General features: G+C 40.2%; 1 protein-coding gene across 1 annotated transcript; it reads left to right on the top strand.

Annotated features, from left to right (window-relative positions):
- Window positions 1–1,796: 1,796 nt before the first annotated feature.
- Window positions 1,797–21,503, top strand: LOC310949007 (LHFPL tetraspan subfamily member 3 protein-like; the record flags this gene model as incomplete). The annotated part of the gene is made up of 4 exons (XM_083916340.1): window positions 1,797–2,199; window positions 18,917–19,153; window positions 20,657–20,685; window positions 21,440–21,503. 3 exons carry the CDS (start codon window positions 1,797–1,799, stop codon window positions 20,671–20,673), a joined length of 657 nt encoding a protein of 218 aa, XP_083772466.1. The 3' UTR covers window positions 20,674–20,685; window positions 21,440–21,503.
- Window positions 21,504–24,452: the final 2,949 nt, after the last annotated feature.

Raw genomic sequence — 24,452 nt, 5'->3', positions numbered from 1 at the left:
TTATCCACCTCTTCCAGTGTCTGGTCTCCGATGGCTATGGGATTTCTGTTTTTATTGTTTATTTGCATTATTTAGGTTTTTCTTGCATTTATTTGAGCCCCAGTCTGTCTGCTGTTAATTCTAGCTGTTGGGATTTTTCTTGCATGTGCTGGTGGCTGTGTGAAAGTAGTGCTATGTCATCTGCAAAGTCGAGGTCCTCAAGATGTTCTGTCAGACTCTATTGGATGCCCGTTTTTTTATTGTCTGTGGTTTGTTGCATGACCCAGTCAATATAGAGCAGGAAGAGGAGGGGGAAAGCAGGCAGCCCTGCTTCACCCCAGTTAGCACTGAAAATGTTGGTTGTGCTTGTCACTGGTGTAGTACTCTGCATTGCATATCTTGATAAGTGCTTTTAATGATGTTCGTGTATTTGGGGGGTATTCCATAGTGTGCCATTACTTGCCATAGCAGCTGTCGGTCTACACTGTTGAATGACTTTTCAAGGCAGGATTTAGTTGTGGGCTTGGGAAAGCAGACAAAGATTGTGCACACTTATGTTGTTTGCGATATGCTATTTATTCCATGTAGATTGGGCACTTGCATGTGCATGACACAAATAAACGACGACCAGAACTGGAAATTGTAGTAGAAGAGGCATTATTTGCTTATGATGACATGTTTTTCCTTTCTTCTCTAGAAAAGGAGAGTGGTGACTTCATAAAGCCTCCTATAGACTTCAAATACTCACTGCTCATAGGCTACTACTATGCGGTGTATTCAGCCCGTGCTTTTTTTTCCAGGCCACCATGTACAGTTTCATGGCGTGTTACATAACCTCCTGACAGCAAAGCAGCGCTAATTAAACCCAAAAGTGTTGACTGCGTCTTTCACTCGGCAGGTAATACTGAGAGAGGGACGACTCACCACACAGATATACTGCCAAAAAAAAATCTAACACCCCCTGATTTAACAGCGTTCAACCGCCTTTTTCTCTTTAGCAGATTTATTATATCTCGGTGGTTGTTGACACAGCGTCACGCAGAAGGTGTGTGCCTCTGTTTGCACGGATAGATACAGCATCTGCATGCGTCTAATACAGCCTGTGCCCCTCCCTCTCGACCCTCCAGCATCCCTGGCATCCCGGTGATACTGCCAAAAACCGGAGAATAATTTACAGTTTAACGATCGTGAAGGGGGAGCGTCGTATTTAGAGAATTGTTATTTTGAATTGATGCATTCATTTCTAAGTAGGCGACCGAGTCTAATGTGATATTGTATGCGATATATAACCAGCTTGTTAGGCTGTTTTTTAATTTAGGATCGTTACATTGTGCGGTCGCGGTCGGCGTGAATAATACATTTCTCTTTCACTCTCTCTCTCTCCAAGGGCATCAGTGAGACACAGTGCGGCAGCGATGTGCACGTCTGACGGCTAGACGGAGCCAGAGGGAAGGAGCCTGTTTCTGCTGCTGCCGCTGCTGCTGCTGCTGCTGCTGCTGTAGTCGTTTTCACAGATATCGCTCATATCTGGGGTTCAAGACACTCTGTTTTTAGCTCCTCGCTCGCCTCACCGCCTGGCTTTAGGATGCGACGTCATGAGTTGATCGCGCCTGACAGATGTTGCCGTGTTGCAGTTGCACAGGCGTAGATTCTCCGCTCGCTCGAGCTGTGTTTGGGGGGATGATTTTGTAAAAACAAACCCCAAAAAAAACGGTTCATGTGATAAATGCTTGCGTCCTCGCTTCGTGCTCGGACAGATCGCGAACTCCATTTAGTCTTCGGGATTGCATAAAATGATACCTGGATCTGCCGCATCAATGCTACCGTCTGCAGAAGCTGCGAAATTGTACCAGACCAACTACGTCCGCAACTCCCGTGTCATCGGGCTTTTATGGGCCATCTTCACTATCCTGTTCGGTATTGTTAACGTGATCATCTTCTCACAGCCCTATTGGATCGGGGATGGCGTGGATACGCCGCAGGCCGGCTACTTCGGCCTTTTTCACTTCTGCGTCGGAGACGGAATCTCCAGAGAAGTGGCCTGCCAGGGCAGCTTCACTGAGTTCGCCGCGATCCCCTCCACCGCGTTCAAGGCCGCCTCCTTCCTCATCGGAATGTCCATGATGCTGGTTGTCACCTGCATCGGCTGCTTCAGTCTCTTCTTCCTCCTCAGCACCTCCACCGTGTACAAGATCTGCGGCTGGATGCAAGCAGCGTCAGGTAAGCGCCTTTCAGTTACCTCCTACGGTTGGGTGTGCAGGGACCTTTACAGAGTTTATGGTCACTGTAATCACAACATGTAGGGAGATCGTGTGTAGATATAACAACACTGTTATTTTCCCAGCTACACTAAACACAGTAAATATTATCTAAAAACGAATGTCAGGTCCTCAAGATCTCAAGTGTCTAGGAGGCCTCATTACTTTCTGTTAAATGAATTGTTTGTATTGGGAGCAGCCAAAGTGAAGATAAGCAGACAGTATGCAAGATCTCTGCAGGAGCTGTCTGCCAGCAGTGCTGAACAGACAGTGCTGTCCGTGGTGCTGAAGTGTTGCCGAGGACATTCTGTCATTCATATCAGTTCCTTTTTTGGCTGTGTAAGCTAAAACAGGTGTAGTTTCTGAGCAAATTATACTGTATTTCAGAATATATAAATAAAATTATGTTTTATATAGCCTGTGTATATTCTCATTTGTCCAGGTCATCGTTATCCCCAAAGAAATTTAAGTCAAAAGCAACTGGACTTGGTTATTCGTCTGTTATATATAAATATAACCATCTGCAACTGATAATATTTGTTGCTGCCTTGTGTTTGAATGTGTATCAGAAAATAGTGTCAGTTTCTTTGGGAGTGACAGTAGGTTCCAATTAGGGATGCATGATTCTCCATATGATCAGGCATTGGCCGTGAAGTGACCAATCCACATTAAATACATCCCGTCTTTCACAGTTTTCGTCGAATGTTACTTTACATGAAAATGATCCAGTTGCAAGATGCTGTGAGTGGAGGCCTCCATCATCTGAAAAGGAGTCCAAATATTGCAAGACATGCTCAGTTGAACCCAGTGGCCGAAGCAGCCGGCTTCCTGTTTTTCGACATACACAAATGAAGAGGATGGGGGGTGGGGGTGGGGGTGGGGGGTGTATTTGGAACAGCTCCAGCTCACTGTGTTACATTGTGCTGAATTAATGCAATAAGCCTGTTTAATGAGGAGACCGTCGGGCTTTGTGCTTCTGTAGCTAAAAGATGAAAGAGAAAGCCAGAGGAGAGACCCTGACCACAGCAAGCTGGCACAGGGATGCCTAATGAGGAAGCCTGGCTGCTTTGCACAGTCAAACTTCATTACACTTGGCTGAAGGTCAAACCCACGCTGCCTTCACATACTAGATACTAGTCCTGTGGAGGACAGGTGGCCCACTGGCATCTGTAATGGGCCCAGCTGATGTTTTGATATGCAGGTACAAATCATCAATAGGATAGTGAACGTGTGTGTGTGTGTGTGTGTGTGTGTGTGTGTGTGTGTGTGTGTGTGTGTTTGTGTGTGTGTGTGTGTGTGTGTGTGTGTGTGTGTGTGTGTGCAAGTGTCCTAATTGAACCATTTCAGCAACACAACGTATGTCACAGCTCATTTCAGGGCTGCTCGATTGCTGCAAGAATCATAATCAAGATTATTTTGGTCAATTTTGAGATAAAGATTATTAAACGTGATTACTCGCTGACTTTGGAAACATCATGTATGTATTGAAATTTAATTAAAAAAACAATTTTTTTTGTATTTTATTTAACTTTGGAGATAATTTAAATAAAAAAAACATTTGAAAATAATAATAAAACCATTTAAATAAATCAAATTCTATAAAAAAATAAATCAACTATATCAAAATAAATAAGATCAACTAAAGTATGTTGTAATGTTAGTTTACTTCCATGACCTACTGAAAACTCCTTTACATACAGTATATTCAATATTTAAAACTAATGAATAAAAGTAAATCTGACCAAAATTAAATTAGATCAAATATGTTGAAGTGTGCTGGATTTACAACACAAAACTAAACAAGAGCATCGTGGTAAAACGGAACACAGCACTGACTTTTATCTCGATTACCTTCATCGATTCAATCTTTGGGAGACAATATCGTAATTGAAAATAATATGTGAGTACTTGCCCAGCCCATCTCATCTCATGCCAATAAATGCCAATTTATTTATGGTTGTTAATGTAAAAATGTATTATTTTTCCATTGTAAGGCTTCAATTTAATTCAATTCAATTCAATGGTGCCAAATCATGACAAAAGTTATCTCAAGTTATCTCAAACAGTCCAAAGACATGCAGGTGTTAGGTTAATTGATGACTCTAAATTGCCCGTAGGTGTGAATGGTTGTCTGTCTCTGTTTGTCTCTATGTGCTCCGGATAGAGTGGCGCCCTGTCCAGGGTGCACCCCGCCTCACGCCTGATATCAGCTGGGATCGGCTCCAGCACCCCCTCGACCCCGATAGGGACAAGCGGTTGAAGATGGATGGATTATATAAAGTATTAATCCAGCAATCTTGTGCACACAGTGGCAATGAAAACCTTCCCTTTACCAGGCAGGAACGTCAAACAGACCCAGCTCTGTGGAAGATGGACATCTGTCTTGACCGGTTGGGGAGGAAGAAAAGAAGAGAGAAAAAGAGAAAATACAAACAGAGAGAGACAGACAGAGAGACAGACAGACACAAAGACAGACAGTCCCAGAGATCCAAGCAATCACAGAATTATACATTATGTTATCAAAAAAACACAATAAACAACACCATGCCTCATTGAGTAAAAGGGCAATACACTCAATATCAAGGTCATTTTGTATGTGTGTGCCACATATACATAATTTGAGTGATACTGTGTCTGTGCCACACTCGCAGCAGCTTTCACAAATCCCCTCGAGCGGATGTTAGAAGGTTTGGTATAAACACTGAACAAATTCACACCGTCGCACGCACGCACACACACACACATACACACACACTACCCTCTCCAGGAAGAGGGTTTTCTGTGAAGCCCAGGTAAAAACTGGAACAAGAAGCTGAATGTTTGATGAGAAAGCAAAGCACCAGGAGACATTAATCTCTCAAAATGTCTACCACAGCCAAAGTTGAGAGCAGAAATGCTCCTGCGTCCATCCTGCCCTAGATGGACTCGTATCCCTCTTTTACCTCACCAGAGCTATTTCAGACTGTGCATCTGCTTGAGTCCACGGCATGCAGATGTAAGCGCGTTTCATTTCCGCTGAGCCGAGCACGGCAAGATGCATGATGCAAAAGCTCCTTAACCTTATCTGTTTCTGTTACATCCACACAATTTCACCCTTCTGTGCATCTCAACTCATTTAACCTGCTCATTTTGACCTCACCTTTTTTTGTGTCTGCAATTCCACTCTCTTTTCATACCCTTTCTTTCTTCAACTCCATGCTCTTCTTTCCTTTATCCTCATAACTTTGTTCCAGTGAGTGCAGTGCTGTTTGTGCTGTGCATTTCTCTCTCAGTCCTAATTAACTAAGAAGACTGGGAGGTCAATGATAATTACTTCACCGTTTTATAAACTGTCTACCTACTTTGTTATGCCGGCCGCCAGTCTTGTTCTATATTTGATGAGATTTTGTTTCTTCTCAAAAAAACATGAGTCATACCTGTGAATAAGCAAGACAAAAGCTTTGTAAAGTCAGCAGAACAAATGTGCAGACTGAGTGTAGCCTATTTGGAAACATAAAGACATTTACTAAGGGATTAGATGTTTATTTGTTCCCCCTTTTCTTTGGACTGTTTTGTTATGTGTGGGCTTGGTCGTTTGGATAAAAACATCCTCTGCTTTTTTGTTGATGTCTTGGGTAATTAATAGGAGCTACTCTTAACAAGTCTATTTCTGATGGCCCTCCTCAACTGACTGTCATTTCTGTAATGCCACATGACAGTGTGTTTTAAAATAGAAACATTTTCAGATTTTTTTTTATTGTGTGATGGTTTTATGCTTTATATCATTATGTAATCACAACAATTCAGGGATGTACAATATATATAGTATATATCGTTACAGATCAAATATGGGGCGATAGTGAGAAATGTATATTATCTTGCATTATTCCAATAATTAAATTAAATTAGAGCCCATAAGTGTGCATAAAGTACAGGGTATGAACTTCTTTTTAAAATACAAACATGCAAAATTCTTGAATATCGGTATCAGTCATGGGAAGAGGAAAGAAGGTAGCTGTATCGGTTGAGAAAAATCCATATTGTCCATCCCTAATAAGATTCATGGTCAATTCATTAATGGTTGCATTGTCAGAAGGTAGTGAATATTGTAATTTTATAGAGTTGACATCTTCAGATTAGTTGTTGTCTCTCTGTGGCTGACTCTCGCTCCTATGAGAGGAGCATTAAAGTTGAATGCAGAGGTAAAAAGTGGTGGAACAGTCATGGAGCTGCACTTTTCACTGCAGCCGGACCAGACCGGTGTGCTCCAGCTCTCCAGAGTTAATGCTGCAAATGAGCACTTTTGTCTGGATACCCATCAGGACTTTAAAAGCAGATCAGTGCTTGACTGAGTAAAAAGGTTGATTTTGTTACTTTAGTGTGTGTGGCTTTGCTTCCTGCGCTAGTACGTGCATATGGGCATTCTTCACAGAGGAACATTCAGTTTATTGCCGTGACATAATATATGCACATCCTTTGTCTGCATGCTAATACACGACCATACACATGCCAGGGCCTGATTAACTTTTTGGCCACAAACGTCTTCCTCAAGTTGCCAATCCCAAACAAACATAATGCTACATCAAGAAATTAGCATATAAATTAAACACATTTCTATTAAACAGAGTTTACTTTAATTTGATGAAGTACTGTTAAGCTTTGTCCATCATTGCCTTGGTCTCTAATAAACAAAGATAATGTTTGCCAAAAAATATATAAACTTCCAGCACGGAAGATCTTTTCGACTTAAATCAGCAGCTTCTTTTTTCCCATTCATCCTTGAATGACCTCCTGCATTTTAACTGCAATGAGTTCACTCGCTCGAACAATGGCAAACATCAGAGCTGAACCTCAGCTGCGTTTATCCTAAAAATTTAAATTCACTACTGCCCCATCAATGCCCGTCCATAGTTTACTTCACTTCCATTTGGTTTGACTTTGTGAAGTACTTTGAAAGAAAAGGTAATGCAATGCCGGAAACTTCTTTTGTTTGTGTTGTTTTTTTCTATACTTCTATTACTTAAAGGTTGAATATGTAGAATCTTCATTAAAAGCTATTGTTTTAAAGATACCCTTTATTTTAAAGGGCTTGACAATGACTTTCTGTCACGTTCTGTTTACATTGTAAAAGCCAATAGCGGCCGGCATTGCGGGGTTGCCAGGGTTGTCTTTAGCTACGCACTGCTCTGCAGCTACTGTTTTTCGGTGCAGTTACCATCTCTATATTTATTATCACCACACGACTGCCTGACAGCTGTCTTTGTGCATTTCTCTATTTTCAGTAAATGAAAAGAATTCCAGATTACACCCCCCATCTGATCTACAAATTACCTGTTTCCAGTCAAATGTACTTACTGTATTAAGATGTGTATTCTGAATTTGTCCATTTGTATGAATGTGCGGTATAGACTGACTTGAAACCTTCACAAATTTTAAACTAGAATATGCAAACTGCAGCCTGTGACAGGAGGTTAATATTACCTTGGAACTTTTGGGATATTTTTAAAATATTTTTTACAGCAGTCAATGACAGTTTGGGGGCTATCGGTTACCATCATCATGATAGAAATCCAGAAAGTTTGATGTATCTAGTCACTCATGCTGCTGTCAGATACCCAGTGAGGCAGATGTGACACCTTCACAGCAAGCGGCTCAACATCCAAATGTGAGATTGGTGAAATCTCTAGAGTACAAACTCACTTTGACTCTCATTAGCTGTTTTAACCCGTCTCTCCTATTTCCTGTTTTTGTATTCACAGTCGCAAAAGAGGAACAATCAATCTTGCTTTCTTGCCCATTTTCCCTCCCGTCTACACAGGTAATCTGTTTCAGATCGCCTCTCCATTAACAGCCTTCCACTCCTGTGTTTTTGTAATTAGAAACATACGCAGCTAGTTGTTCCATCTAATTATAGCCTGCGGGAGGCATTGGGGAACCATCTTCCATGCAGCTCACAGTCCTGCTGATAGTGGACATCAGGAGGAGAGGCTGGATGATGGATCTTTACACACACACACCATCGTACATATTGCACACACATGCGACCCCGGATAAGCGGATGAAGATGAGATGAGATGAGATGGGCACTAATTTAAATGCATGCTCTGTACATAAATTACAGTAATTACATACCATGGCACAAGCGTTTCTGCACAGCAAGAGATTCACGGTGACGGCCATGTGCTACTGTTTAGCATATTTGTTGATTTAATGCATATTTGTGAATTCAGAACAGTTGCTTTGATTTAAGAACCCCAAGATTATGTTTTTGTACATCGTAACCAAACAAATCAATGCTGATTAATTAGCCTGCACTTTGTGAGTTTGTGTGTAGCACTGTGGAATACAAACTCTAAATGCTAGCCAAGTAATCACCATGACTCCCCCGCGTTTCGTGTCCCTGTAGCCCTGCAGGGTGTGCACTATAGATTTGAGTTAATCCCTGTGATCTCCGAAGTGGCCCTGCTCAGGTCAGAGCTCAGGCTGGGGAGGCTGCCGATTTATTCCACTAGGGGAGAGATATGAGATAGGGCAGCAAGGACACTGCGACCCATAAAAAAACTTCCCATGCTGAAGAGACAGTACAGCACATGTTTGTGTATGACGTGTGTGAAAGCATAGTGGTGGAAAGTAACCAAATAGATTTCTCAAGTAGTGCACTGAAGGTGCTCAGGTACAGGTTCATACTTGTATTTTGGGTTTCTACTAGAACATGTTTACATGCTTTAATGTTGAAAATATATATTGGTTTTCTCATACTGACTGTCTGAATATACCTGTTTTCAGCTGTAACGGCACTGTACCAGCACTTTCAACCTGTATATATACAGTACAGTTGTGACATCACAACTTTATACTTTCACAGTATTTATATAGCACCTGAAACTGCTTTACAATAACTAAATAAAAAAGACATACCATATGGGACCTTTTTTAAGTACAATTATGAAGTATTTCCATTTTTTTTCCAACATATTCATTTCTGTGAGTTTCTGCCTGCAGTCTAGCCCTCAAGCACTCTAATGTTAGAAAGTGGTGGCTGGAGGGAGCATTTATGAAATCTTGCATTTTTAAAATTTCAAGTCGTTTTATTTTGCTAAATTTTGTTATAAATAGAATAACATATCATCATTGATTGGTCCTCTGCCGTGGCCCCTCGGTCTGTCCTAATACTCCCAATGTTAGCTGTTAATGAAGAAGGCACTGCCTAAGCTGTGGCTATTTGCTTCCATCATCCCTGAACCGCAGGGACGATGGATGGAGTATTTTCTAATAGAATTCAAAAGTCTCTTTTGATCCTCGATGTCCTTGCCAATCTTTATCCCCCGTAGAGGTAAAGGCTGCATCTGGACCTGTTACATAAGCCCTCCACCACAGCCAGCTCACTGCAGTGTATGCGACGCTCCTTCCTCAATCCCTCTCCCCCTCCCTCCACCCTCTAGAGTACCTCTACATCCTCACCTTTGCCACATGCTCACACTGGGTTCCATCCACTGCATGTCCTGCTTCACCTGAAGGCGTTCGCAGCCTGTTTTCCTTTCTGATGCCAACTTCAATCAACGTGTAATAATGAGGCGGCAGCTCTCCTTATGGTCTGTGTGGACATTAAGAGTCAGAGCACGCACGCTGCCTGCATATACAGCATGTGGACAAAAAAGGCAGCATTAAAAAAAAAGCTTTTAATGATGGAAGGCAAATTTGGAATGTAACACATACTGTCAACTAGCAGCTGTAGCTAACTGAACTAACTGACAAAGCTAATGCTAGCTTGCTATCAATATCAGTATAGTATCAGAAACTAAAGGGGAGTAAAAGGCATAAAAGCCATCAAAAATTTGAGGGGGAAAAAATGCCCCAAAAATTTTGAAACAAAAGAAACAATTGTATTTACCCGTTACAGTATACGGTACACTGTATACTACGGTATAACCTAATTCTATATTAAGCCATCATTTTATTTTATTTCCATTTAAGTTATTTAATTTCAAACACACACACACACACACACACACACACACACACACACACACACACACAAACACTCATGGGCTCATAGACAGCAGCAACTTTACGCACAAATACTATTTTTTTGTAAAAGCCCCGATTTGTTAGACAGTGGGGGCAGTTGCCTGCACTGGTCAGGTTACAGTAGCTTAATGCGGTATTTCACAGTTATGCTAAACTACATGAATAATATGAAGAAAAGACTTTCATTTTGATATCCAAGATTAAATATAGTTGGTTCTAAAACTGTTCTTTTGGAGGTTATATTACTGCTCCTGATGCTATAGGCACTTCCTGTTCAGACTGTTTTGATTGCTTTTGATTGAATGGCGTTCCGGCAAACAGTTTACACATTGCTAAGACATTTTTTATGGTTTAAGTTTGTTTGATTTTTATCTGTGGTCACACTCTTCTGTTAGGTAGAGATGTCCCTTTTTAAGTCTCTTTTTTGAATTCATACATCAGGCTTGTTGTGAAGCTGTCATCAAAATTATATTTCTAAAGATCTCTTTCTTGTTGAGTTTTACTCCCTATAGACCCCTGCAGCCTAAAAGTATGATATGCAATATGTCAATGTGGGAAGATTATTTGCAGCATTGCAAGATGGTTTCAAAGTTCTTTGAAGACTTGTCCTAGTACAAAACAGACATGATTTGATGAAATAAGCTATTTCTTTGAATGACAGATAAGCCGTAGGCATTATGCGCTCATTGTACAATTGTTTATGTGTAAATGTAAAATTGCTTAAGATGTTGGCAGAGCTGGATAGAGAGGATGCCTGGAAGTTTCTTGCTATCCTACAGCAACCACAGAGTTTTGCCAGCAACTGAAGCAGAAATAGATTTGGACAGCTCATCTCAAGAAGCACGTTCCTCTTCTTCCAGGGAAGATAGCTGTTGTCAGTTTTTTGAAAAGTTTCACCTGCTCCACTTTCCGTTGAATCCCTGACACTTCAGAAATATATATATTATTATATTATTATTATTATTATTATATTGAGAGAACTGTCTTAAATGTGTGTCCAGCCAGCTGTCCAATCTAAGTTTTCTCCATTATTTTGCTGTGGGAAACTATGAAACTCTAACTTCTATATACTGTTTGTCTCATTATTTCTTTCACTTATAGCCATATAAACTGACAGATATAACGCTAACAAAATAACACAATAGACGGTTTAGATAATAGCTACATTAATTCCTAGCTTAGGAGTGATTTTGGTCTACTCACACTTACCATTTGTACCATACGCAAGCACAATTTACAGCTAAAGTCTAGTCCGTTTGACCAATGTGAGTAAAACTGTACCATGCCTGGGAACGGCCCGCTTACTGGCCACGGCCAGGTTAAGGGAGGTGGGCTTCAGCACCCCACAAATGCACATGTGCGAGCACAAGCATAAAAGGCGGTCCTGGCGTCTATTTATATGCGACTGTTCCCCTTGACTGACATTTTTAAAAAATGCCACCAAGGGTTTTTAGAAGGTCTGATGTGGAGGTGGAATGTTTACTGCAGATCTCATTAGATGAAAATGTTCAAAAGTATACCCAGAATTTAGTCTCTATTAAGACATAGTGTAATTATGAACACTATTTTAATGTCATGAACATGAATAAATTGTAAGCCTTTTTAAAGAAGCCAACAAAATGTTTGAAAACACAGGCGTACTTGATAGTAATTTCTGTGATAACTGGCCAGCCTATATAAATTCACTGGGGAAGGCCACTATGTCTATGAATGCCCTTTTGTGTGACTTGGAGGTGTGAACACCCAGTGGTTGGAAGGTTGCGACACATCCAAGTAATCACTGCTGCACCTTTTTCCCCCAGTTGCCAAATACCATATTGTTGTGATCATTTTCATTTCTGGCAATACTGCGTTATGGCATTGGGTAGGACATATGAGCGCATCTCTATTAAAATCGACCACAAACATAATTCCTGGAGGATCTAATCTGTAGCGTTTCATCACCTCACTGTCATTCCAGTGTTGGTCATTCAGCACTTGAAGAATATTTCTTCTGCCTCTTTGTATTTCTAGTCCAAGTCCTCCTCCCTCCTCCTGACAGTTTTCACCTCCTCTTATAAGGGCTCAGATGCTTTGTGAATAACTTTTATATTTACCAGGGTCTAGTCTTAACTACAGTATAAGGGGAAATTCCAACTCTTTATACTAGGAAGCTTTATGAATATGGCCCTGAACCACAAAGTGAACATAAGTGGTGAAAACATTTTCACACTCCATTTAGTCCCACTACATAGATCATACAGTCTTTATCTGGATGCAATTATAGCAAATCATTGTCATAGTCTTAGGCCATCTTTCTTTGGTAATAATTGACTCAACGTTGGAGCCAGGGAGAAGTCTTGATCGTCCAGCATGAAAAAGAGAGTGTTAATACTGATGCTATCACTTCATTAGAGTCTGGACTGGCCATGGAAAACATTAGATTAATTGCTCTCATTCGACTCATTTGAATACATAAAGTTTCAAGATGTAGTGCAATAGGTGAACCAGGAAGCATATTTTTATTAATTGAGTTATGATAATTATAAGAGGAAAATATTATTATGGAAGCCAACAAATCTTCTGGATTTTGGCAGATACTTCAATCCCAGATACACTTTTTACCTAACAATATTGTCCATAAGGCCACAGTGGCCACAAACTAAGTAATTTTTCAAAGCATACTGAGCATTTTGGACTAAGAGAGCCACAGTGTTTTATTTTTTATTTTTTTCTTCCGTCATTGAATGATACTATAATGCAGCTCTGAGTAGGTAGTGTTTTAACTTATTGCTTGCTGGTGCATTCAAGTGCTTGCAGGAAATTCCAACATCCAGTACGCTTTGAAAAAAGTTTGCGGAAATAAAAGAAAATACACGCAGACCAAACTATTTGGTCCTTAAAAACTTTACACTATTTCTCCCACTTCCATCTCTTTCTTTGGGCTTGGGCTGCTCATCTCCAGTCTCAGCAACATGAGTCATCCAAATACCCAGCCACACTGTGCCTCAACACTGGCAGGAGTCTCCCTCTGCCTGGAGCTTAATGCTGGTAACAGAGAACATGCGTCAGGGATGAACCACGTCTTTAACAGATCACATTACTAACCAACAATCACAAGCTGTTATTTTTGTTCCTTCTGGATGTGATTAATAATGGTACTTTCGTTTTGTATCTCATAAAAGATACATAAAAGACTGCAAAAGCAACCCTTTGAACTAAACACATTCAGGTCACAATTTCACCTGTGGGAGTGTAAAGTTAGACATTAAAGCAAACGTAACTATGCATATTCATGGGAAGCCCCACCGGGATAAACACTCAAAGCTGTATTCAGAGCATCTGTGCCCATTTTCTTTTTTTGAGCTGACTTTTAGTTTTTACCTTAAATGCCACTTTGCCAGCCGTGGGCTAATTTGCCAGAGAGGCTGACAGTTCAGTAAACACGCTCTTTTATGCACCAGCACCAAGATGTGTCACTATGAGAAGTCATAAACAACACTTAAGCCGCTCTGTATATTTTACACAAAGAGGGGCATGTTTACTGGTATGGATATCTGCGCATGTGTGTATGTATGTGTGTGTTTGTAGTAGAACTGGATCTACATGCAGTGTGAGAAGAAGCCGTTTGGGATGTGTGTATGCATAATTCAGTTTGTCACAGCTAGAGAGGAGAAAATGAGATCCAAGAAGAACTGTGGGAGTTGAAAAATGTGAATCCTTTTTCATGGCTGCAGATGTTTAAGTGATGGAAAGAACTGTGTAGTGCAATCAATGACATGCTTAAACACTGATAACACGGTGATAGTAAAATATGTACCAGATGCAATGGAGGTAGATTAAACCCTAACCATATTGCAGTATGAATTTGTGATTTATTTTTCTTTGTCTGCAAAGAAGACACACAAATCCAATCAAGCTGCTGCTTAGGAGGTCACGTTGGACCTCCAGTCCCCTACTTGTAAATGACACACAGAGATTATAGAAGGCAATGGGATTCTTTCAGTATCGATGGGATTCGTCTCTTTGGGGAAAAATAGCCATTATGTTTTCTGTCAAATCTACTGCCATCATACCGTTCTGTACCATCTGCTGGTCTGACCCCAGAATCTCCTGTTCGCACATAATTTTCCCTACCTACAGTCTCTTACATAAGCTGCTGTTAGCCAACAAGATTTTTTTTCAGTCCAGGTTTTCATTCACATGGTCCTGCTGTTCCCAGGGAGAGGGAGAGACAAACAGTGAGAGGTGTGTGGAAAAAAAGCAAAAAAAAAACAGTTAAATGCTGAGAATAGCTCCGTCTAGAGGCTCCAGCATAGTGTTCATGACGTTAGCTCGGTGCTGGATACTTGCTTGCGGCCGCACACAGGGCAGGAGCATAGCACGCTACACGAGGCTCTGTCTCTCACACCCTCTAGTCCCTCACCGCAAATGAATGCCTCGCCCTACTTTATAATCTGTTCTTCCCCTCTCTGCGTCTGTCTGCTGCTCCCCTCCTGCTCCCTAGAGGGAGAAGGGCAAAGCTGAAAGGGTAGGATGACGCCGACTGACAACTGCATTCTGTCAGGTGTGCTGCTATTTGTGTTGCCAGGATCTGGAGCACACAATTTAGTAATGCAGCATGAGGTTCTGCTCCAGTGCAGTGTCAGGGTTAAGCAAGCAGATGCCAACAGATATTCAGATAATGTTTTTTTGGGAACATTTTACCTTAAGTCTCCTTATTTATTTATATGATTATTTAAACTTTTTTTAAACACACTACCATGTAGTTGTCAGCGTCCAAAAGGTCATTTTTTTTCAACTCTCTTTATTGATTTTCTCATTTTGAACATAGAACACATCAGACACAACAGATATCTTACACATTTACATGTACACGTTTACATAAAAAGGGTCATTTAAATTGTATTAACTTCTGTATCTCAAGATGAAAAATAGACAGATGAAGGGAATTCATTTAAAAATAAAAAAAGATTATACATAAGCAAACCTGTATTTACCCTTTTAAAGTGAAAAAAAAGAAAAAAAACATAGACATGGAAAATTAAATAATATATACATATATATACATACATCTACTGCTTACATCTACTGTACATTATAGTGTGTTGAAAATATTTAATCACATAATTGTTTAGAAATGCTAAATAAGAAGACTTAAATCAGGGCTCAACAATAAAGAGGTACTGTGTAAGTAAAAATGTGTTGAGCTAATACATCTAGTAACTCATTTGCCCGATTGGGGCAAGTGGCTCTAAAGAATTAAACGAAGCTTCCTTCTCATCTCTGCTGAGAGTCGGCAAAAGAAGCAAGCATTTCAACTATCCCCGAAACACGTTTATTTGGATGGTGTTAGGATGGGGCCGAAACTCCAACTATGTATCGCCCAGTTTGCCAGAAGTTTGAGAACAAGGCAGATAAAACCGGTTTGGTCTTCATTTAAAAATAAAAAAAGATTATACATAACCAAACCTGTATTTACCCTTTGTGTACATGTAAATGTGTAAGATATCTGTTGTGTCTGATGTGTTCCATGTTCAAAATGAGAAAAATCAACAAAGAGAGTGTCAAGTTTCCAGAGCGCTGTAACACCTTATAAAGATTTTTTAAAAAACACAAGTAATTAACTTTAGTCTTTGTTGGTATTTTGAAAACCACTATATTGTGAAGTGGGGAGTAAAACTTGACTTTGGGCAACTATATTTCTGACTAATAAGAAAAGCACCAAGCAATGATAAAATCTCTAATATCTCCACTGAACTGTATTTTTAAATATCCAAATACAAAGGAATGCCATGCTGCTTTGCTCATAATGTGATATTATATTAAAGTGGTTTTGATTCCCTGTAAGTGTGACCACTTCTATCCTCCTTTTCCATTATTGATAACATCGGTGTACGCTATAAGTTGCTAAAGTTTAGAATTGTGATTAAGCTCCTTGTCATGTAAGTGGATGCTGGAATGGGCCTGCTGGGTTGTGTTATGTGGTTATTGATTAGTTGACTCCAGGCTTACTGTTACGGTGTATGGAGGGTACAAGTGCTCCTCCTCTACCCACAAGCTTTTCTGGAAACAGGAGCAGAATATGTGGCATGCTCTGTTGGTATAATCCTGGCCAGTGCATTCCTCAGAGATGTTCATCTGCAGAAAGAGACTTTGGAGTAGATATTTCACAGCATTCATGACTGTGACAGATATTTTACCTCTCTTGTATCTCTTGTTCTCTCTGTCCCCCGATGTTATCAGCGGTTGTCGGTGTACACCTGTTTTTTTTTTCTTCTTTTTCCAGCATCCTCAATATCCTTTTCTCTCACCTGCTCCAGAGTTCTGTGTGCCTCTTTTCTCCCCTTCTGAGCCTCAATGTAATATTCATGATGGTGTTGAATCGAGCCAAATATGTGCATGAGACACCAGGCTCTGTAAAAGCCTTTGTTACCTTTGTAGTAAACGCATCATGAGGGAGAGAGAAAATAAATGTGTGTTGACTCACAGAATATCAAATGTTACTTGGTCTCCCATTGCACTCACTTTGTTGTGTGTTACATAACCCCCCGTGATATGCATAGCATTTCTGCAGCTAGGAGGAGCATATCTGGCACGATCTCAGTTGAAAAAGTGATTTGTATCAATGTACCACTATTCATAACTGGCCATTTCCCCAAACCCCCGCTGGAGGACAGGGTCGCCTGAAATAATGACAGCTGACTGATTAGTTCAGCTTTTCAGCACCATCTCAGGGTGGACAGCTCCCTTTCAAAGGTTTATGTTGTATTTTAAACAATCTGTTAATTATTTTTACTTGATTTAAACCCATTTAAACCCATATTATTTGTATGTTGTTTTCTACTGGCATCCGACCATGTCTGAAAATGCTGGGGTCCTCTGTGCTTTGAATGCAAACCCCAACCCTTGATTTGATTTGACTTATGGATCTACAAAAATCACAACAATCCACTAGATAACATATTAAAATGTATTATGTATCTTATTTTTAACATAGTCCCTTAAGTATTTCAGGTTCAATGTGCTTAGTATCATCAATTTAGCCAATGTAACTGTGCATCACGATATCTCAATATGATTTCATCCCGTTACGATTCCACTGAAAATGGTCCTTACAGCCTTACTGTTGCTGAATCACGTTTGCTCACATAGCAATGTAAAAGGAACATTTTCTGTGCCAAATGGCATAGAAGTGTTTGAAATACAATAGTGCACTGCAGTACTCCTCCATCCGTTCAACTGAGCCGGAGAGTACCTGAGTCCTTGCTCTCTGAACCTCTCTGTGCATATGAATTTGTTATGACAGTTAGAGACATGGGGGGAGGTAGAAAGAGTGCAGGGGATGCTAAGCTCTGTTAGGTCTGCAGTTTTTCTGCAGCATACATGGTAATTTCACTTTTACTCGTTTTCCTTGGCTGAAACGTCTCTCAACACCCCCTGATGTCTTTCGGCACTAGTAAAGACTGCAGCATTACTGTAACAAACTGCAGTGTGTGTCAGTGCTTCAGTGCGTCTGTGTGGGCAGGTTGTAAGAAGACAGTATATTGTTCTTACTTTTGGTTGAAGACTGTGAAGAAGCAAGAAAGAAGATACAATTAAAAACAATGATACATAAGTTATATACACATTTTGTTTAAATGCATGTTCAAATAAAAGCATGCAGGTCCGTAAACATGCAGATTACATGGGTCACAAACTAGAATAACGTCCAAAAGTCTAAACCTGAGTAGACAAACAAGCAGCATTCAGGGAGGAAGCGATTCAAGGAAGTGTTTTGTAGATAAAGATGCCAGGATTGTATGTTTTATTATTAATGTGCAACACACTCTGGATAATTGTGCAGTCAGCTTCTTTTTCCGGAGTCTTGAGGTTCTGCTGCAACATCACCCGAGAGAAGAACCTAATCCAAATTGAAGATGAGGGAGTTTTTTTTCCCCTTGGGCAAAAACTGAGAATGAGGAGTGCTTAGTTTAGAATCCAAAAGGGGGGGGGCTGCAAGAGGGTTTTTTTTTCTTGTGCTGTTCTGCCGCAGCACCACCTCAAAGAAATATCTCTTTTAAACTGAAGATGAGAGAGGTCCTAATTGAAGATGGGAGAGATTTTATCCTTTGGGCCAGAAACTGAGAATGAGGAGCAGCAAGTTAAAATCCAATATAAAATCCACATTTAAAATCTGAGAGATTTGCATGGTGTTCTGTATCAAAACAAGTGGTGGAACAAAATATGTTTATGTGAGGAAATGTCAGGCAATTTTTCAGGACATTTCATATTATTATAGCAGTTACAACACTCTAATAACCTCTTGCTGCTATTGTGTCTGGCTTAAATTGCTGCTGTGGTTGTTTACTTCTGTTTTTACTGCTCTTCCACTTGCACTCATAGTGTCTAGACACTTATTTTCAGCCTAAGGGAGGGAATGAAAACCAGTGTGATAGATTTAATAGAAACACTGCAGAGGAGAATATCCGGGTAGAGATTCTTTAAGCACTTGAAATGATTGTTGTTCTTCTTCTTTATTTCTCATTTCCCCACAAAATCTCATTATTCCTGACCTAATTTATTACACTGCACTTCCCCTGAACTCATCTGCGCTATGCTTATACCTTTTGTTCCTCCTCCCTCTCTTTCATCCACTTTTCCTCCAAATGTTTCCAACTCTCTTGTCCCTGTTTAACTTCGCCCCTCATTAGGTGTCTGTCTGGTGCTGGGATGTATGATCTATCCTGATGGTTGGGACAGCGACGAGGTCCGGCGGATGTGCGGGGAACAGACGGACAAATACAGCCTGGGGGCCTGCTCAGTGCGTTGGGCCTACATCTTGGCTATCATGGGCATCCTGGACGCTCTTATCCTCTCCTTCCTGGCTTTCGTCCTGGGGAACCGGCAGGATGGACTCATGACAGAAGAGCTGCTGGCTGAGAGCAAGGGTGAGAATGTACCATATAATCTGATTAAATGTGATATTTTATTGATCTCCTTTGGGAAAATTCTTTCTTCTTCGTTTGTGCACCGTGCTGGAAGTCAGAGCCGGGCTCGGGGCAGCACTCCAGGAGCATGTTGGGATTTAGTGTCTTCAGCAGGACTGCAACTTACCAGGATGTGATCTTAAAATGGCGTATTTTGAGTGTGGGAGACTTGTCCAATCATAAGGCTACCTGTAACCATAAAGATTTCTCCACAATTATCACATACACCGTACTTGGAACTTGGAACAGATTCCCCCAAATTTCTAATTATTTTAAATCTTGTACACTGTTTTAAGTCTCAGAGTCACTGGTGTGGAATCAGACAAATTGCTCTTAAAAGTGCACTCTCGATGCAATTTGTGCTATAGTGGGCTGGCAAAAGCATACACTTAAAGTAACTGAGAAAACTTTATAGCTTAAAGCTGCTCTTTAGAAACAGACGGCAAATTTATCACAAGCCATGTGACTTTCCACCAAACTGGCAATAGAATGTGTACACTCCTTAAGGTAATGAGAAAACATTCACTACTTTGGGAGACTATATAATATTAGCCGAATTGTGCACTATTTTATTCATTCAATACCGTACCATTATCAAGCCCTCACTTTCCTACCAAAGATCTAGCATACACTCAGGGGTTGTGATGATTCAGTCCACTCATGGTAATGGCCTGGCCTATATGCTGGTGTCCATGCATATGTAATGTCAGCATTACTATCACAGGTTTGCGGTATTGTGAAAATGCCTGTGTACAGGTATGCCCCCCCCCCCAGTTGGTAATGGAATTGGTATGTCCACGACCTGTAGTTTGCAATGGAACTAGGCAGGCATGGGCAACCAATAACCCATTAAACAAAAGTGCGGAGAAGGAATGGGGATGAAGGAGAGAAGAGGAAAACGGCAGATATTTCAAAGGGTTGCGAGGTGCTTGGAATGTCACTTGAGAGAAGTAAACATGCAACATCATCACAGTGCCATGTTGAATCATCTGTGCATGTAGCTGGTAATATTCTCCTCTACAGAGGAATATAACCAACTCTCAGAGGAGATACATACAGTTTCCATTTTCTCATCTTAAACTATGGTGACGTCCAAATAACAAATATAAGAGAAAAAGACAAGATGAAAGATCAAAGACAATGCCAAAGAAGAGAATATTTAAATGGGATTATCAGAAGCTTTACCAGTCAATAAAAGGCCTCACTGTTTTACTGAAGTACCATTCCTTAGTTTAAGGTGCTGGAGAATCTATCATCCATGAATCATTCATTACAGCTCAACATTCTCTTACCAATCAGCTCATCCCTGGTGCCATCTACTGGTGTTTGTGTGCAATATAAACCAGTCATTGAGGAAGATGCATGCATTTGGCAATGCGTGAACATGGGGATCTATTAATAGCATGACCTTGAGAACCGTGTCGTTGCTCTTTTATATTTTACTCCATGTTTCTGTTTTTGCAGAGGGAGGCAATGCCTAACCAAATCTTTAGGTAAGTAAGGACAAAACATAATCAACATCTTGAAACGTCAACATGTCGATCAATCTAGCTATCAATATAGCTGAATCTATAGCATTGTTATAAGGTTTATGAGCTTATTATGTAAAATATTAATCGATGACTATATTATATAGTATAGGTCACCTAAAATTCTGAGCGTCAAACACTTAATTTTCTATCTTCGGATGGATTTTTATCACCAACTTATATTGAAAATTTATGTAAAGGAAATCACAGGTGACTATTAAAAATATACACATGTAATAGTATGAGTAAAAGCAACCTATTCTGTTTTGACTTTATTCTGAAAATCTCAGACTACCCAGATTACCCTGATAATCTGTTGTAGTTGAAAGGCTAGAATTCGGCCTTTCGTCATTCTCGCTCTAAATTGCGGCTGTTTTACAGCAGCTTTTCAGCCGTGTTTATTTCCCCTGTCGATGATCTTTTTTTCCGTTTGATGGCAGATTTAATGCTTTTGAGGTTGCATAATGCCCCCAACTTTACCAGAGAGATTGTTGCATTTATGAGTCTCATTCTAGCAGTTCTTCAAAAACAGAAGTCCTCTGCTAATTTTATGTTTTTATTGAGGGGGTTGTGTCCCCTGCGTCTCCCCAGTTATCTGCGCCCATGGGGAATGGGAAATTCTAAAGAACATATACCTTGAATTGTACTGAAGTAGAGTACTTCCATAATTTCCACCACTGCCTTTAGTACTCAAAAACACTCTCTTTCTTTCTTTCAGTTTCCTGACTTTCCATGTGTCTGTTTTCATGAAGTACCAGTCAACCCTCAACATCAGCTTAGAGGAGAGAGCCAATCCAGGTCTGAGAAGGAGAGGAATACTACGGAACCAGCCAGCCTGCCTTTCACATCTACCTGCCAAAAACCCAGTGTAACCCACCCTCAAAGTCCATCCATTTTGCTTGCAGTCCCTAAATCCTCCCCAGCACTTAGATGGAGCCCAACGCACTTTTACCCCAATGTGTCTACAGACCTAACCCTTGCACAACATTGCATAGACCATGGCAGGGGCAGAGACTGTTATTCTATTGAGAAGTATATGGACTACCCACTACCTACCTGAGAAGGCACAGGGTCGACATTGTACACCTGCAGTACAAGTACAGACACACACACACACACACACACACACACACACACACACACACACACACACACACACATACACACACCAACTCACTCATATGCACAAACACAACTCAACGCACATACAGTACATCCAAACCAAACATCAACAAATTCTGTAATTACAAGTATTAATCTATGTTAACACTTAGCCGTGCGTACCACCGTCAGAACATGTGTCATGTTTTATTTGTGAAAAGAAGAAATGTCTCATTTTCAGATAATATCGGGTCGATGTAAATCTATTGTGTTTCATATGTGAAGTTTGACAATTAAATGAAAGTTTCTTTTTTTTTGCTCATACACCCCTTTGTTCCTCTTCGTTTACTAGAAAAAAATATATTTAAGATGTTTTATAAGAATATTATCACCCAAAAGAGAAAAGAACTTGTACTAAAAAGTATGTACAGTGAATACTCGAGATATTCTAGGACTTTTAACTAAATTCATTCAAAGCCCTGCTAGCTAACTTTGCACAGCGCTTCAGTTTGAAAAGAAATCTAACATTTTATAGTCTGTGTTATCTACACTGTGATGGGGGCTATTAGGAATATGTGCTGCAGGACTCGTACCTGCTGTGTGAGTGTGTTTCTCTATGTGTGTGTGTGTGTGTGTGTGTGTGTGTGTTCATACATAAAAGAGAGTTGGTGCGAATGCGTTGTGTGCAATAGTTGGGCTAAAGAACCAATATGCCAGCCTCACACACAATTGGCCTGTTGTGTAGCTAAATATGTCTGTCCCTGTCTGTCTCCAGCTTTCTCTTTCTGTTTCTCTCTTTGACTCCCTTTTTTTCCTTGCTTGGTTTTGTTGGGAAGTACAGGGTAACATGGTTGGTGTATTATGTATAGTGACAGGTGTGCCTGAGGAGTGGATCAGTAAGGCCTGTCCCAGCATCACCTGTGGATAATGTTCCTGTGTAAATAGATATTGTATAGATACCAAACAATTAGCAAATAGAGAGGAGGTTAACTTAGAGCAATTAAAGAGATTCATTTAAGAATATATGAACACTTAATAAAGGTTTTCACTGTAACACACTGTTGTAATGTTTTGTTCATTTTGAAAAATTTCCCTTTTCTTTAAAGGTCACCCCACTGATTTTACATATGAAGCTTAGATTGCTGGCAATGGTTAGTACTACTCAGCCTGTGAAAACAGTAGAATAATGTCCTCTGTGACTCTGGGGCCGTATTCACAAAACAGTTTATCTTAGCGGTAAGAGTACTCCTAGGGAGCATTAAAAGTTCTTAGTAAAGAGTAATTTCTTAAAACCTATTCCAAAGCCCTCGACACAAACTTTTCCTAAGGAGTAGGAGGGATTCCTAAGCTAAGACTAGAGGTCAGGGTTGACCTAATTTCTATGGATAACATCATGTTCATACCTTTTATGCCCACAGTGATTGGCTGAGAGGGAATGAGTCCCTAAGAGTGAATTTATGATAGAAAAACTTCAATGGGGAAGCGAATGAACTGCTGCACTATGTGGGGTCTGGATAGGACATTTATCTTCTGGTGCAAAATCCTACTGACGACAGCTGAGAGATGCCAAGATCGCCTGCGTTGCAGAGCTGCATTTTTTCCGTGGCTAAATAGCAGAGTTGTAACAACTTTAATCTCCGGTGATACTGGGTGGTTTTTATTCATTGGTGATGTGATGTATGTCAAGACTATAAACCACAGACTACAAATTCATAACAGTAAACCATTGAAAACTCTGGACGTCAAGTTTGAAATAGTCAGGGAAGGTACATTGAGAGACCCTATCGAGTTATAATGGAAAGTATAGCAGCAGTGCGCACAGCTCCAAATCTTTAATACACGGATGCACGGTAATGGCAAGGATCAAAGAAACAAAACACGGGTATTCACATAAAGTAAGTAGTCTTCTTATTTATTGTGGGCAAGAATGTGTTTCAGCTAAAAGCCTTCATCAGCGTTTTGTTTTGCTTTTGAATGAGCTGAATTTAAAAGTGTGGCTTTAAGAAGAAGAGCACAGACTGTTTTCGTTTAAAAGCAATCTATGAAGTGTTTAATTTGAACATTATAGTTTTAATTCACCTCTCATTTAATGCCAAAACTGTCATCTCATATTCCCAGGCAACACAAGTAAGAAAATGCAGCCTCTTTGAGACATAAAACTTCTTTGAGATTATGAAAGATTAACCTCTTGCTCACAAGACACTATAGCCTTTTTTATCCAAGTCACATGTCAAGACCACCATCAAGATAGGAATGCTGTGGGGAGAGAAATATGAGGCAAAACAAGAAAATAACACATTTTGTCATTATTGTAAGTAGGTGATTCTTAAAAGGCATTAAAGCATCGACAACTTATTTCTTGCAGCTGATGTAGTTTTGTCAGCAAGAACAGAAAAGAATAGTTAGAAGCTTATTACTCTGATTCATAGCACTCAATAATGTCAGGAGTGGTTTATGGCTGATTGCCTGTGTGTGGTTCATGGCCCCCATGAGACTCCTTTGGTGAATCCAGGGGGTGAGATGAGAAATAACATAATTTTATTTCATTGCATTTCCTGACAGCACAATAAGTGAGTGCATAAAATGTAGTTATCAGCCCTTTTATAGTATAAACAGTTATGCAATTCCCC

Source organism: Echiichthys vipera (genome assembly GCF_963691815.1).
Source record: "Echiichthys vipera genome assembly, chromosome: 7".
Classification (NCBI taxonomy): domain Eukaryota; kingdom Metazoa; phylum Chordata; class Actinopteri; order Perciformes; family Trachinidae; genus Echiichthys; species Echiichthys vipera.
Note: the sequence above shows the minus strand (reverse complement) of the source record. Positions and strands in the feature narration are given on the sequence as shown.